This window comes from Salvelinus alpinus, chromosome 10 (assembly GCF_045679555.1).
Source record: "Salvelinus alpinus chromosome 10, SLU_Salpinus.1, whole genome shotgun sequence".
NCBI classification, from domain to species: Eukaryota; Metazoa; Chordata; class Actinopteri; order Salmoniformes; family Salmonidae; genus Salvelinus; species Salvelinus alpinus.
Window position 1 is genome coordinate 28,252,795 of NC_092095.1, and position 16,878 is coordinate 28,269,672.

A 16,878-nucleotide genomic window follows, 5' to 3' on the forward strand; every position below is an offset into this window, starting at 1 on the left:
CTACGTATCCCAGCATTCTACACCGTGATCCATGTTGGTTGTTTTTTTGCGGGTGGCTGATAGGTTGCGCCGACGTGAAAGCGAGGCCAAGAATCCCACTATACCAGGCGAAGCAGTTTTTTTTTTTTTTTTCCCGAAGCAGAGCTGGTGGTTTCAATCAAAGGGAAGGCGAAGAAGCTATGCGGGGCGATGTAAGATGGCAGAGCTGCAAATGTTGTTAGAGGAAGAAATTCCAGCCGGCAAAAGAGCTCTTATAGAGAGTTACCAGAATCTCACGCGGGTAGCAGACTACTGTGAAAACAATTATGTTCAGGTAAGCAAAATGAGTAAATTTACTCAACATTGTTATCTCGGAATTCTTTGTTGTTGAACGGGAAATGTGGATAAAGAAATGGAAAGAATCACAATTAACACATAAAGGAGTAACGTTAGATATTCATAGAGAATACACATCTTTTGAGAGTCTTTGGCCATTTCAGTGTGTAGTTTCACCGCACTGGACACGTTGGATACAGTGTTGGCCATTCAATGCGTTGTTGGTCCTTTGATCAGATTTAGTTCGTTTACACAGAGGGTGTGTCTAGTATTAACTTCGGCTGTTATCTTCGTTTAATGAAATAAATAATGGTGCAAACTAAACTGCTGTAAAACGATCTGAAACGTGTTGTGCACTCCACACGTAACTGTTAAAACGTAACAATTTCATCTGATTGTTACATTGTTTCAAAGTTACAGTAGCAGTTGCGCTTGCGAAGACGCTGGCCTTGCTTATTTACTGTCCCTCACAGACACCGTCAGATAGTTTGACATTTTGGTTTCTATCCACTAATTTTATTAGTATTTTCTGTGATTTATACATTTGCAATACGTGGACTATGATATTGTAAGCAATTGCAAACGTATAAATGTCAAGGCATTTCTAAGAATCTTCTTACAGTTTGCAATTAGCCTGCCTATACTATAGATAATGTACAAAAATAACATGAGGCATTATTGATTAAGAGCAACAGAGCCAATCACTGCATAGTATTTTTAACAATACTACTTCTCTCTGGGGAATATCAGACTTTCAATGCCTGTTTTTCTGTCAGTGAATGCTTCTGCAATTTGCCACATATGATTGTGTTACCCTTTTAACTAAGTTTCACATATGTTGACTGTGGAATTTGGTCATGTTTTAACACATTTCTGAACTGAGTTCTGAAACTGTTCAATTGTTTTACTGGGTTATTTCATGTGTTACCTCATGCTGCCAAGGGGCTATTGCCCTGCTGCATTATAATTACTTAAATTGTGGGCTAGCAGCTGAAGTTACTGATGGATATGGCGTTGGACATGGCTATTTAAACTGTGTTTTACATCCCTCAAAAGAATGAAAACTGATTTAAAAAATAATAATATTGATATTAAGATTTTGAGGGCTTTCCTACAGAAATCCAAACTATAGGCAAGAGCTCATTAAATCTCAGGGAATTCGAAATATGAATGTTTGACAAATCATATGTTTCATCCTATGCTGTGAATATACGGTACAAGTGCTCTCTAGACGTACATGTTGATATGGGGATTCCACACGGTGGCTATGTTATAGCATTGAGTTAACCTGAATAAGTTGTTGCATAAGAAGGCTTTTGATGAGCTATCTTGGTCCCCCTCAGGGTAAAGAGGCTATAGCTTACGGCTGAGATCTGCTTCTCAAGTTTAGCTACTCTTCCTGGGGTCCACATAAAACGTGCAAATGCATGACAAAGTACTGAACAGTAATAGACAAAAACATAAGATATATAATTCAATTCAAAATAAACTAAAATAAGAGTTGTATATTGGAAAGACACCAAGAGGCAACAAAAATACCATTTACAAACTTCATATAGTATTATATACAGAACAGTTCAATTAGATCTTAATATGTTTTTTAAAGCTAAACATGCTTTTTGACCAAGTAACTTCTGGTGGCAGAGCAATCCACAATGACATGGCTCTATACATAACTGAGCGATGCATTAAATCTGTTTTTGGTTTGGGTACCGTGAAGAAACCCGTAGTGGCGTGTCTGGTGGCGTATGTCTGTTTTAAGTGTATGCAAATAGATTCTACTGGTGGTTAGGCATTTTCAACATCAAAATGTTTCTTAAAAAGACTAGAAGTAGTCCATTGCTCCTCAACCATGAATGACTATCATCCGTGTTGTTGAGGTTAGTTCTGTGTGTACAGTTGAGGGCAATGCGTGCTGCTTTGTTTTGAGCCAGCTGAAGCTTTGCCGGTTCTTTCGGTGCTGCACCTGACCATTTTGCCGGACAGTAGTCAAGATAAGAAAAGATCAGAGCCTGAACAACTAGTACAGTTGGTATTTGTGTCAAAAACGCAGAGTATCTTTTTATAACAGACATAACTCTCCCCATCTTCACAACTTTGTCAATATGACTTGACCATGATCACTGGCCATCCAATGTTACTCCAATGTTACTCACTGGCCATCCAATGTTACTCCTAGGAGTTCAGCTTCTTTTACTTGTTCAATGGTCACACCCTTTATGCACAACTCTAAGAGAATGCTTTGCACCAAATACAATGCTTTTGGTTTTGGATCTATTTAAGACCCGTTTATCGTTTAATGACCTATTCTGACACTGACTGTAACTCCTTGCTAAGAGTCTGTGAGCTCACTTTCAGTAGGGTTCTAATCCTCTGCATACATAGTCGTTTTAGCTTCTCGTAAGAGAAGTGGCAAATAATTTGTAATTAAAGAAAGAAGAGTAACAGCCGGAGGCAACTGCCCTGAAGGATACCGCACTGTATCAAGTGCTGAAAGGAATCCAGATGTGTATTGACACCTGCAGAGGAATGTTTAAGGGACCCGACCATTTGAGTCCATCAAAAATACGACATTAAATCAGTTATAACGTGTGCTGCCAACTTCCTCCAACTCCACGAGGATTGCCGATCATTTTGTTTTCATCCTTGTCTCCCTGCTTATACCTTAATTTCACTGTTGACTGGTTATCTGTAAACGCACTGAACAGCGTTCATCCTTAGTTATATTTAGTAATTGCAGAATACTCTAGATCCCTCGACAGAAGTTTACCGTTTCACAAAATGCTGCATATTTCTGAGCTTAATTGGTTTAGTGGATTAAGCAATTCCCTGGAGATTCTTGGAGCGAACCATGCATAGTGTTGAGGAGTTGAAATGATTGATGTTGTGAACTAAAGCCGTCAGGCAGTTTTGTCACAAGTTCAACTTGAATCTTAAACCCAACAGGAAGACAGTGACCATATGGTCTCTTTAAAAAAAAAAATGGAATAAGTCTGTACATCCTCTCAGCTGTTTTCCTTCCCTTATTATCAGTCTCTCTGTCTGTGCCTCTCTCTCTGTCTCTGTCTGTCTGAGTTGAAAACAGATGAGTGAGAGAACCATGTGTATAGCAACATGCCTCAGCATGACTCTGCTCGTCTTCAGGAACTGTTTTCTTAATTTTTTCCCTCTTTCTGTTCTCGTGGAGGCTTTGGTTTTTTAACATGTTGACTGTAGCACAGCTATGTAGCTCGCTGTTCAGTAGGAGATGGTTGAAGCCAGTCTGTAAATGAGGACAAGCAATTTCCCGCTTTGACTGACAGCAAGAGGTATGGTTATGTGGTCATGGTCATGACAGGGAAGGACACACTCCTGGTTCCTGTAGCTCTGAAGTTTTTGTTGTACGTCTCTCCACATCAGGCAAGATTTATTCATATTGGCATCCTAATTTGGATAAAGGTCAATTATGCATCAGTGTTTCTTTAGTAACATTATTTTTTAGAAATACCTTGGAAGTTTTCAGTAATGGGTTTCTCCTTCACTGTTAACCCCAGTGGGAATGTAGCATCTCCACTCGCAAGAAACCGATTTCCATTTTGGCCATGGACCATATCTTTTCAGGGATGTGACTGAGTCAGCACCATGTTTTCCTAACCTCTGTGACAGCCAGGGCTGTCGTTTTTGGACAAGGACGCCGGGACATGTACAAACTGGGCCACCTGGCTTGTTGGCAGGTTACACGACGCAGGTTTGGAGGTTGAGGAGAGGGCAGCAGCAGCCCACCGCCTCATGTCAAGTTAAACTCCTCTTTTTTCACCATGTGTCTTACTGTCTCCCTTACAATTATTCTTGGGTGTGGCACAAAGATCCCTATAACACTTTCCAGAACTGAATGGAGACCGAATGTAGGCCAGTGTTTTGGAGGGAGGAAAACATTGTACAGCTATGCAGGCCAATGCGCTAAATTACAATATGAGTCAAGCACTCAAGATCACGTTTACTTGCCGTCCTTTTGTCCTGGTCACGTGACCTCTGTGTACCCATGCTGAAAGTGAAACCTAGCAGACATTACTTTTCCATGGTAAAGAGCCAGGCTGGCCTGAAGGTGGTACATGTGTCGTTTTCACACAGCTCTGTCTCTAAGGATTACAGAGTCCTCTTTCTCTTCCTATCTTTCTTTCTCTCACTCTCGGAGTGGCCTGGTTTTTCTCTCAGCATTGAAAGCCTAGCGGCTCTTAGCCCAGCCAGATTACCAAACGGGCACGCAGGGCACGTGCCCTGGGGCCCCCGACCTCCAGGGGGCCCACACAACTCCCCCCTCTTTCAGCCAGGCAAAATGTGAACAAAAATCTCTGCCCCATGGCAAAAAGTGTAGAATTTCAGGAAATGAGCTTTAAAACGGCTAAATGTTCTCTTAGCCTCATGACAAAATGTGTAGAATAGCATTATAAAACTGCACATTTTTCTTTCAGCACTATGGAGAATTTTTTTTTTGGGGGGGGGTGGCAGAGGTCGGTGCCCCGGGGCCCCAAATGCTGTAATCCGGCTCTGAGACTTTGTCTCCCTATTGCTCTGTCTGTGATCTGGATATTGTCATTGTTTCAGTTGACAATTACATTTAATCCTATTTACATAGCATTGTATCCCCAGCCTATTAACGTCACATTAAGATTAGCACGATGGCATAACTCACTGAACTAACGCAAATGAATCCTTGTAGGGTCTGCCGCCCCTGCTTTCAACACTTTATGCCACAATTATTGATAGACTTACCTGAATATGAAAGCAGAATATGAAGGCCCCGGATGTGTGCAGAAAGTAGATACAGTTCCTTCAGAAAGTATTCACACCCCTTGAATTTTTCCACATTTTGTTGTTACAGCCTGGATTTTAAAATTGATTAAATTAGATTTTTTTTGTCACTGGCCCACACATAATACACCATTAATGTCAAAGTGGAATGTTTTTAGACATTTTTACAAATTTAATAAAACATGTAAAGATGAAATGTCCCCTTTTTGTTATGGCAAGCGTAAATAAGTTCAGGAGTAAATATGTGCATAACAAGACACTAAGTTTCATTGACTTACTTTATGATCAATAATAGTGTTTAACATGATTTTTGAATGACTGCCTCATCTCTGTACTCCACACATACAATTATCTGTAAGGTCCCTCAGACGAGCAGTGCATTTCAAACACAGATTCAACCACAAAGACCAGAGTGGTTTTCCAATTCCTCGCAAAGAAGGGAACCTATTGGTAGGTGGGGGGGAGCAGACATGGAATATTTATTTGAGCATGGTGAGGTTATTCATTACACGTTGGATGGTGTATCAATACACACAGTCACTACAAAGATACAGGCATCCTTCCTAACTCAGTTGCCGGAGAGGAAGGAAACCGCTCAGGGATTTCATAATGAGGCCAATGGTAATTTTAAACAGTTAGAGTTGAATGGCTGTGATAGGAGAAAAACATTGTAGTTACTCGACAATACTAACCTGATTAACAGAGTGAAAAGAAGAAAGCTTGTACAGAATAAAAATATTCCAAAACATGCATCCTGAAAATACTGCTAAAAATGTGGCAAAGCAAATAACTTTTTTTGGTACGGAATACAAAGTGATACATTTGGGGCAAATCCTATATAACACATTACTGAGTATCACTCTGCATATTTTTTCAGCATAGTGGTGGTTGCATCATGTTACGGGTATGCTTGTAATTGTTAAAGACTGGGGAGTTTTTCAGGATAAGAAATAAACTGAATGGAGGAAAACCTGGTTCAGTCCACTTTCTACCAGACACTGGGAGAACAATTCACCTTTCAGCAGGAAAGTAACCTAAAATACACGGCCAAATGTACACTAGAGTTGCTTACCAAGAAGACTGTGAATGTGGCTGAGTTATAGTTTTGACTTAAATCTACTTGAAAATATATGGCCAGACCCGAAAATGATTGTCTAGCAATGATCAACAACCAACTTGACAGAGCTTGAATAATTTTTTAAAGAATAATGAGCAAATATTGTACAATCCAGGCGAGCAAAGCTCTTAAAGGTTTACCCAGAAAGACTCACAGCCATAATCCTATTGACTCAGGGGTGTGAATACTTATGTAAATGAGATTTCTGTATTTCGTTCTCAATAAATGTGTAAACATATTTTCACTTTGTCATTATGGGGTATGTGTGTAGATGGGTGAGAATTAAACAATTATATGTATATTGAATTCCGGCTGTAACACAACAAATTGTGTAATAAGTCAAAGGGTATGAATACTTTCTGAAGGCACTTTTAAGTGGTCTTGTATATGTTGCAGTTTCCCAGTAAACATTAAACAAACAGAACAGGGTTCCCACAGTGATGATTTTTCTCCCCCCTCCCCCCTTTTCGGAGCAAAAAAATACACAACATTTTATATACAGTATGCATGCATGCATACATACAGTTGAAGTCGAAAGTTTACATACACCTTAGCCAAATACATTTAAACTCAGTTTTTCACAATTCCTAGTAAAAATTCCATGTCTTAGGTCAGTTAGGATCACCACTTTTTATTTTAAGAATGTGAAATGTCAGAATAATAGTAGAGTGAGTGATTTATTTCAGCTTTTATTTCTTTCATCACATTCCCAGTGGGTCAGAAGTTTACATACACTCAATTAGTATTTTGTAGCATTGTCTTTAAATTGTTTAACTTGGGTCAAACGTTTCAGGTAGCCTTCCACAAGCTTCCCACAATAAGTTTGGTGAATTTTGGCCCATCCCTCCTGACAGAGCTGGTGTAACTGAGTCAGGTTTGTAGGCCTCCTTGCTCGCACACGCTTTTTCAGTTCTGCCCACAAATTTTCTATAGGATTGAGGTCAGGACTTTGTGATGGCCACTCTAATACCTTGACTTTGTTGTCCTTAAGCCATTTTTCCACTACTTTGGAAGTATGCTTGGGGTCATTGTCCATTTGGAAGACCCATTTGCGACCAAGCTTTAACTTCCTGACTGATGTCTTGAGATGTTGCGTCAATATATCCACATAATTTCCCTGCCTCATGATGCCATCTAGTTTGTGAAGTGCACCAGTCCCTCCTGCAGCAAAGCACCCCCACAACATGATGCTGCCACCCCCGTGCTTCACGGTTGGGATGGTGTTCTTCGGCTTGCAAGCCTCCCCCTTTTCCTCCAAACATAACAATGGTAATTATGGCCAAACAGTTCTAATTTTGTTACATCAGAACAGAGGACATTTTTCCAAAAAGTACGATCTTTGTCCCCATGTGCAGTTGCAAACCGTAGTCTGGCTTTTTTATGGCAGTTTTGGAGCAGTGGCTTCTTCCTTGCTGAGCGGCCTTTCAGGTTATGTCTATATTGGACTCGTTTTACTGTGTACCTGTTTCCTCCAGCATCTTCACAAGGTCCTTTGCTGTTGTTCTGGGATTGATTTTCACTTTTCGCACCAAGTACGTTCATCTCTAGGAGACCGAACACATCTCCTTCCTGAGCGGTATGACGGCTGCGTTGTCCCATGGTGTTTATACTTTCTAGATGTTGGGACTTGCTTCTATTCAGACACAAGCATTAGTGAGGTCAGGCACTGATGTTGGACGATTAGATCTGGCTCGCTGTTGGCTTTCCAATTCATTCCAAAGGTGTTCAAGGTTGAGGTCAGGGCTCTGTGCAGGCCAGTCAAGTTATTCTACACCGATCTCGACAAACCATTTCTGTATGGACTTCGCTTCAGGCACAGGGGCATTGTCATGCTGAAACAGGGAAGGGCCTTCCCCAAACTGTTGCCACAAAGTTGGAAGCACAGTATCGTCTAGAATGTCATTGTATGCTGTAGCGTATAGATTTCCCTTCACTGGAACTAAGGAGCCTAGTGTGTATGTGTGTTGTTGGACATAAGACTGTAATCACCAGGAAATCAGCTCAAAGGTGACTGAATAGTACAAGATGAGGAGCGGTTTACAACAGGACGGTGACTCTGAATAGTATCACTTGTGTTGGACTGGTCTTCGCTCACACTTGGTTTAGAATTCTTTTCAAAACCAATAAAAAGCCATTTAAGTAACCATTGTTTGAATTGGCAGTTTTCTGTTGAAAAAAAATTACTGTTGAATTAATTCCAAAAGGACACTTTTTTAAAATTAGATTCCCTCTACAATGTTCCCCTTTGTGTCACTTTCCTGACATACTGATGGAATTTTTAATTGCACAACGACAGTTTCTCAAGGTCAGGAAGACCTTTTTAGCTTTTCAGTCTGCCCCCCATCTGCCCCAGTGGAGAACAAGAAAATGAATAATGGACTTATTCTGCTCCTGATTTCAGAAAGTGGCAACGACATAAAACGCAGATTTAAAGTTGCAACTCTACGGAAGTTTATTTAATTGTAGTTATTGTAACTTCTCTTGCACTTATCTGTTGAACTTTCTCAGACTCCCAGATGTGTTGTGTTGGGGTTCTGTTTTTCACAACTTACCTTGTGCATATTTTTGCCCCTCTGGGTGTGGTTGCATTTTCCCTCACCCTCTGATGATGCAATACACATAGATACGAATGTTGTAGGCTATTACGGTCTGTGAAAACACAGCTCTTTGAAGAGCCCGTATATTTTATGGGGGCTGGTATATTTTGATATGGATTGAATGTACTATTTATAGCTCACCTTTTTAGTTCCCTTCCTCATTGGGTATCTTATCTAATCTCAGGCAAGCCAGACCGAGACATTTACCAGGGTCAGTCATTGTTTCTGGATTATAGATTAATGCCCTGACAGTTTGCCCGTGTCGTTGGTGTAGCCTCACCTTGAGTGGGGTTACCAAAATACCCGGATGCATCTGTTTTTCAGGGGAAATGGGAAGAAACCTGTTGCGGGACTTCCGCTTTTGGATGTTAACAAGGCGACACTCCATCTTAAACCAATCCAGTAAATGTGGAGTTAACAGTGCAGAAGAGAACCTCCCTTGACAGTTTTCTTATCACGACCAGAAAGAAAGAAAGAAACGCCTGCTGCGTTAGGTTTAATTTAATCGTTTTATTATTATTATTTTTTAACCTGTATTTAACTAGGCAAGTCAGTTAAGAACAAATTCTTATTTACAATGACGGCCTAGGAACAGTGGGTTAACTGCCTTGTTCAGGGGCAGAACGACAGATTTTTACCTTGTCAGCTTGGAGATTCGATCTAGCAACCTTTTGCTTACTGGCCCAACGCTCTAACTACTAGGCTTGCTGCCTTTAAGGTTAGTGTAGTCTTGGATGTTGCTTCGTGGTCTTTGCCTAAATAAAAAAACAATGGAAATTGGTCACTGGGTCAGGAGATGGCTGAGCCTAGGCTAAAACACATGATCCTGGATGTTAGGTTTGGGCCCTTACGTAGCCTTTACGTAGCCTTTACGTAGCCTTGTGGCCAGATTACCGGCATCACTGTAGTAATCTCTTTTCCACTGGCTTTACGTCTCTTCTATCCCATCCTGGACCTCTGGGCAAGTCCATCCACATCAATACAGCCTACAAAGCACTTCTCCTCTGCTGCCCAAGTTCTCTCTTATCTCAGCCAAAGCTTTCAATCTCATTCAGCTGTCAATACATCCCAGAAAGCAGTCCTTGTAGTGAGGCCTATGACCTTGCCTCTGGATGACCTTGCCTCTGACTTTGCCAGAGCAGTCCTTTGCAGTGAGTCCATCTGAGAAGGCGTATAACTGCACTGTGTAATGTTTTCAACCTTGTTTAAAAAAAAAAAATCAGAATGGATAAAACGCTCATGCCTGGTGACATCTACTTTCTTGGCATGGCTGATTTTTCTTTAGGTTTTTATGGATTGTTGCTTACCACCATGTCTCAAACGGGTGTCCCTACTCAACATGCAACAGATTCCCGCAATGATTAGGCTGCAGTGCATGCAATGTTACCGATTTCATACATCGTCAGCATTGTGTGTAACTTGGTCTTGTGCAGAGAGAAATAGCAGGGGGGAAATTGAGGACAATAAAGTCAATTCTACATTATTTTCATACATGTGGCATGTCATACCAGAACATTTCAACACTTCCATGGCAGTATTTATTTTCGTATATATATTTTTTTTTACAGGGCTAAGCCATTTTCCAGGCACATCTCCCTCCAGGATATGAGGATGTGCTAAAGCAGATCTGACTGTCGGCTGTAGAGGGGAGCAGTACATTTCCCGGGAGCTACACTGCCTGTCGCTGTCTTGTCTTGTTTCAGAGGCGAATGTTCTGACTTGTTCCCGCATAGCAACGCTAGAAGAAGAAAAAAAAAAAAAAAAAGTGTTATCCCTGTTATTTGACCTCTGAGAAGCTTGTGCTACAATAGGTCAGACTTTGTCGCTCAAAAGGAAAATGGCTTGGGTTTGGTTAGAGTGATATAAGTTGATAGGATGCGCCGTCACCTCATATTAAAAAACCCAGGTCTAAGATACTCCATGCCCTCTGTCTTACCCCTCTGTTGTCCAGTTGAAGCTTTGAGGAAAAATGTGCTAACTCTGACTGATATGTGGTTGTCTCAACTAGCTATCTTAAGATGAATGCACAAACTGTAAGTCGATCTGGATAAGAGCGTCTGCTAAATTACTCAAATGTAAATGTAGCTTCCACCCATGACAGAGCTCTTGGGTGTAGGGGGCCACACAGTTTGTCCTGATCCTGGAAGACTCTTCCCCCAGGGAGGGGGTCTGGGCCTTTCCATCCTGTTCATGGTGCCTCCAAGCAGCAGTTGGCCCCCGTCAGCCAAGCAGCCCGCCCGACGTCCTGTTTGAATGTAAATACTTTGGAGAAGGCATCATTCCTTTTCTCTTCCTTGATGTGAGTCATTTATCTGGCTTGACTGGATTGTGGTGAAAGGATGCATTTTTAGATGTTATTGAACCAGGCCCAAGTCCCACCCTCGTCTCGTAACCTTCTATTGCTGATCCCTCACTTACCGGAGGAAACCAGCCAAACACGCTGGTGGACTTCCACTCCCTACTGCACTGTTCCAGAGCTGTAGGCTTTCACGTTATGATCACTGTAGTTTGCTTTCCTTATCTTAGTATGTTGTCTTTTAAAAGGAGGTGTGGTGCATTTTGGTTTCTTTTTTTTATGCCGTCCATGAAATGTTGTCTACTACATTCCAGTTTAGGTAACAGGGCCGTAACTACACATGGGGACAGAGGTCCGGACCTCTGTCATTTTTTAATAATGAGAAAAAAAGTATAATTCCAATATATATTTTGTACACAAAGAAAACCAATTGTGTCTAAAACATCTAAATATTGCTCCCAGCGTTGATCGAAGCTCAGAGCGCTTATATTCTTGGTCTGACTGAGTTGTAATCTCGCCGGTCTCGTTGCAAACCAGTGGAATCATGAACAGTGATTTGTTCGCCTGCGTCCCCCGGTGCATGTACATTTGGTCGTTCTCTCCAAGTTAGCGCCTGCGTTGAATGCCCACGAACAAGGATGACTGAAGTGTTTTTTTTATTTATTTATGGTTATACAGAGATGGATATCTGAAGATGCAGTTGTAAGAAATGTGCACTTGCTGTTCAATTATTTGCCTAATCAACACCCACAATGCCTCAGCGGCCCACTGGCTAACCAGACCCCACACTACAGTCTCCTACAGGCAGAGATTGGGTCATTTTAGCCCAATCCCTGTGGAGCATCCCTTTTCACACAGCGAATCGTAAAACAATCCACTTGGTCAACCACCCCCCCGACATGTCTACAGAACCGTCTTGTGGAAAGCAGGTCTCCTTACTTTCATGTTACGGTCCACCCTACACCTTTTTTATGGGATACAGAGGATATAGTTTGTAACCTCTTTGGCATGTAACACACAACGCTAGCTCTCTACATTAAATTTCATTTCCCTGAAATGCTATCGGATTTCAGTTTTTCTTTTTTTACAGCATATTTGCTGATTTCATAAGAGGCCCAGCGCAGCTATCTGCATACCCAATTTCTCACAGGAATGGTGGAGCAGTAAAAAAAAATGACAGAAGGTAATGGTTTATGGATTTTGCATGTGTAATGCCATCACCTCTGCGTTGAGATGTTGTATCTGAGTGACACTGACACTTCTCTTCAATTGTGCTCCATAAACACTCGAGTGCAGTGGATTGAGCTAAGTTTAGCAGTACTGTCAGTATAGAGATGTAGAAGCAGCCATTTGTTGGGGGATTTGAATCTGCTTCAGGGCATTTCACCTACGACATGGGAAAGAATGAATGGGTTTCACTGAGAGTTCAAAACTTTGGGAGTACTGCTGTATAAATGAGCAATTAATTATACATTGAAATAGTAGCAAACTGTAGTCAAAAATGGCCTATGGCCACTCCCTAGAGCATCAGTTCAGGAATGCTGTCATATGCATTCCCGCTAGCGTTTATGTAGGAAACGATGTGTGTGCATGTTTCTGGGGTTGGGTTAAATGTGGAAGACACATTTCAGTTGAAGGCATTTAGTTGTGCAACTGACTAGGTATCCCACTTTCTTCAGGTTGAAGCTCTTTGTGTTTAGCTGTGTATGCTGATGGAAGTGTTGAATTATAGTATTGAAAGTGTTCCTGGGATTGTGTGTGCGTGTTTTGTGCGTGCGTGTACTCTCCAGATGGCCTCTGGCTCTGTCACTGCTCTGTGGAAGAATCTCCCTTCATTCCTAGAGGCTGTTATCATGCAACACATCTGTTACTTTGCTTCTCTTCAAAACAAGCAGTTTGAGTCAACTCACTGTCACTTCTTCTCTGGTTGTAAAACCAGCGGGTGCAACCAGGCTTTAGTCCCACTGGCTGTGATACAAAGCTGATCTTATGCCCAGACAAATATTAGACACACAACTTGAAACTTTAAAATGTTTCCCCTTCGTTGTGTTTTCTGTCTAGATGCTATTTATACCGTGTGACTCAGTTGGTAGAGTATGACGCGTGTAACGCCATGGCAGGTCGTCATTGTAAATAATCATTTATTCTTAATTGACTTACCTGTACAAGGAGAATTATTATTTATTTAACTTTTTATTTTTATTATTTTTTTAAACAAATTGTGGGTTCGCTTCCCGGGGCCACCCATACGTAAAATGTATGCATGCATGACTAAGTCACTTTGGATAAAAGCTTCTGCTAAATGGCGTACTTCTACCCCTTTTCTCTCCTAGTTTTCACTCTGTCAGGGTTTGAACTCCTATTTCTTTCTCCCCGCTCTCCGCCTCATTTTGCAGCCTGTGTATCAAAGCCCAGTGTTTACCCCCAGGCAGTGCTCTTTGGACTTTGATTTATGATTGAACAGTGTAGGGCATGCAACCAAGATCAAATGTGTTTTGCCCTAAGATTTCACTCAAGTGAGCTTGAAAGAGTCACACGCATGATAATGAAGCTAAGGTGGCCAACGTGCCAAATGTTCACACCCCAATCAGCTTAAAAATGGATGTCAATTCAATTAATCCTTTGATGTTTTTCTGAATCTTCTAATGCGCCTAAGACAGTCGGACTGCACCAGGGTTCTGGGGAATAAGCCTTTTGTCAAATGTCGACCTGACTCTAACGTTGTGCGTCTCCCTCTCGCTCTCTCCAGGCCACAGACAAGAGAAAAGCTCTGGAGGAGACCAAAGCCTACACCACCCAGTCTCTGGCCAGCGTGGCCTACCAGATCAATGCCTTAGCCAACAACGTGCTGCAGCTGCTGGACATCCAGGCCTCGCAGCTGCGCCGAATGGAGTCTTCCATTAACCACATCTCTCAGGTCAGATCCGGAGTCTCTCATACACACACGCACGTACATATACTGTATGTATGTGTATGGCCTCTTTCTGTAGCGACTAAGGTGCCTTTTATTGAGTTAACTGTGTGACTGACTGTGTGTTTGTATACATTATTGATGCTCCATCCCTCTCTGTGTGTGTTGCTCTTTCTCTCTCACTCACACCTTCTCACGCTCTCTACTTTATGGCTGTGAGTGCAGTCTCACCCTGATTGATCATCTCACTGTTGCCCCTTTGCCTCACCCTGTTATTCCAAACTGTGCCTGAGGCCACGGCCATTTGGACGAGGTAAATCCGCCCGCTCATCCAATTAAGTCATTAAGGACTCGGCTCTAACAAAGGGACCAAGGACAAATGGCAGCTCACCATGGGCTAGAACTGGGAAATGTAGACCAATGTGCCAAACCCTACATCATACTGTAGACTCGTGGTTGGGAGTGTGGAAATGATGCAACAATTTAGTCATAGCCTTCAGGTCAAGTCTTGTTGGAATTGTGTTGACTTGTTGCTTTTCCTTCATGGTAATGGAGAAAGAGAATAGAGAAGACACCTTTCCTCTGTCTGAAATGTCCCAATGATTAAGGTCAGGTTAAGACTCCTACAGTACATCTGAAGTCTCTGATTGAACAATTCTCAGAAATGTAGATCTCAGTAGACTGAAAGGTAAATAAAAAGAAATAGATGGAGAGAAGTGTAGGAGGTGAGGGAAAGCGCGATGGAGCATGAGCGAGTCGGTGGAAGACTGAGAGTGACCGAGAAATGGAGACAAAGAAAGAACACATGAACAGTCGTGGACATGAGTCAATACTCACAGATGGCACACAGCTGACATCTATGTCACCAAAACGCCACTCCGTTCGTGTCTCCATGACAGCGATCCCAGCCATCCCTGACGGTCATGAACCGGCAGAGGCAAAGAGAGCGTGATATTTGTTGAACATGTTCACCAGAGAGAAAATACTCATTCACTGCACTGGTTTGACTGAGTTGCTAAGCACAGCCTGCCACTCTGAAATGGAAAAAAAGCAAACAAGACTTAACAGACAACAAACCACCCGTTGCACTTTTGACCCGCCTTCATTGTGTAAATACTATTATTTCCCCATCAGTTTCACTGTATTGCCAAAAACATGGGTTTCTCATGTCTTTAGTTGCCATAGCATTGTGTGGTGTTGGTAACCATGGCAATATATGGGTTGTTAGATGAGGGCATGCGGGGTCATGGTGGTTGAGTTGTTAGAGTTTGTAAACAAGCATATTCCTCTCTCAACTAGTGGATGTATAGCTATGAATGGTTAGTATAGCCTGCCCTTCTCTGAACGATACCAGTATGGTGATACTCGTTCGTATCGTGGCAAGGAAAGTGCTTTAGGAAAACAGCCCTAATGTTGGAAACTAATGTTGTCATCCAGAGTCACATTTATTTCCCCAGCTATAGCACACACTATTTTACATACAGCAGGTTTTTATAGGACCAAAGAGTTGAGTCTGCTTTGTGTTTTCATTTTTGCCATGGACAACATACTATCTTATTTCTCTTGCTAATTAACTAGATTAATAGCTAGTCATGATTAGCCTAGTCTCTGTCTGTGGTGGTCGGTAACATTTTAAGATGAGGGGGGACTATTATTTTGGGGGGACATACTAATGATACTCAAATTTTCCCTATACCTATCATAAGGTAGCTACAACCTAGTCTATGTATGAAAAGTTTACAATGTAGTTGCGCAAGTTGAGAGAAATTTTAGTAATCAAGGTGACACATTTAAAACCGCCTTGCACACTCTTGCCTGCATCTAGCTGATCTAGGGTGTAATCCTTAGTGCAAACAAGAATTTCTATTGGACATATTCAGGTATGTTAATACCCGTTTCGTTTGCTCCAGTTTAAACGGTTTTCAACAGAATTGGCAGAATGAATACTCCCCTGATCGAACACAGTTCACTTTCATAGCAGCCACATACAAACAGCATGATAATTTTGCTCGATGTAGAATTCCTTCTCTCATCTATGAGCTCTCCTCCTCTCACCTTTTCCCTTTGCTTGTGGACTTCAGTGCACAACACATCAGCTGTCTGTGACCAGGCGAAAAAACTCTTTCCAATGCAGACCTTCATATCATAACTGCTACACACAGCCTACATCGTTGTCACCATATTAGTTAACATCATAACATAGCTACTAGAACGCGTAAGTAAACCCGCAACAATCATGCAGTACAGTCAGAAAGCAGTTTAGCAGTTACACCGGCGGGCCCCAGTGGCAATACATTTTATAAAACCAAAGGCTTACCTTGACTTGGAAGAGTTCCAGTGTTGGATAGCCATAGCCAGCTAGTTAACATAGCATCCCTCTCTGTTTGAGTAGGCTAAACTAGCTAGCTGCATTTGCTAGCTAAGTGAAAGTGGGGGATTTTTTTATATTTATAAAAATCTCGTGCTCTCTCTTGCTTCTCAATTTTTAAAGAAATTAATTTGTTCAAAATTGTTCTATTGTCTTTCTCTCTCTTTGAGTCAACCACATTTGATGCACTGCAGTGCTAGCTAGCTGTAGCTTATGCTTTCAGTACTAGATTAATTCTCTAATCCTTCGATTAGGTGGACAACGTCAGTTCATGCTGCAAAAGCTCTGATAGGTTGGAGGACGTCTTCCGGAAGTTGTCATAATTACTGTGTAAGTCTATGGAAGGGGGTGAGACCCATGAGCCTCCTAGGTCTTGTTTTGAAGTCAATTTATCAAGGGGAGGACGGAAACCAGCTGTCCTCTGGCTGCACCATGGTGCTACCCAACAGAGTGCTGTTGAGGCTACTGTAGACCTTAATTGCA

At 41.8% G+C, this 16,878-nt stretch overlaps 1 protein-coding gene and 1 long non-coding RNA gene across 21 annotated transcripts in view; one reads left to right on the forward strand and one right to left on the reverse strand.

Annotated features, from left to right (window-relative positions):
- Window positions 1-109: 109 nt before the first annotated feature.
- Window positions 110-16,878, forward strand: part of abi1a (abl-interactor 1a) — a 64,076-nt gene continuing 47,307 nt past the window's right edge. For 7 of the 20 annotated variants that reach the window (XM_071328750.1, XM_071328757.1, XM_071328758.1 and 4 more), the window contains exons 1-2: window positions 113-313; window positions 13,866-14,033. In XM_071328750.1, the coding sequence (XP_071184851.1) occupies window positions 197-313; window positions 13,866-14,033 (285 nt within the window). In that variant the 5' untranslated portion in view covers window positions 113-196. Of the gene's footprint in view, window positions 314-13,865; window positions 14,034-16,878 lie in introns of all 20 variants that reach the window. The other 13 variants (XM_071328754.1, XM_071328745.1, XM_071328746.1 and 10 more) reach the window with 4 other exon arrangements.
- On the reverse strand, window positions 10,341-15,117 carry LOC139531852 (uncharacterized). Its single transcript, XR_011666436.1, has 2 exons — window positions 14,865-15,117; window positions 10,341-10,558 (listed from the first exon to the last, which is right to left on the reverse strand). It is a non-coding gene; the product is annotated as an uncharacterized lncRNA (long non-coding RNA).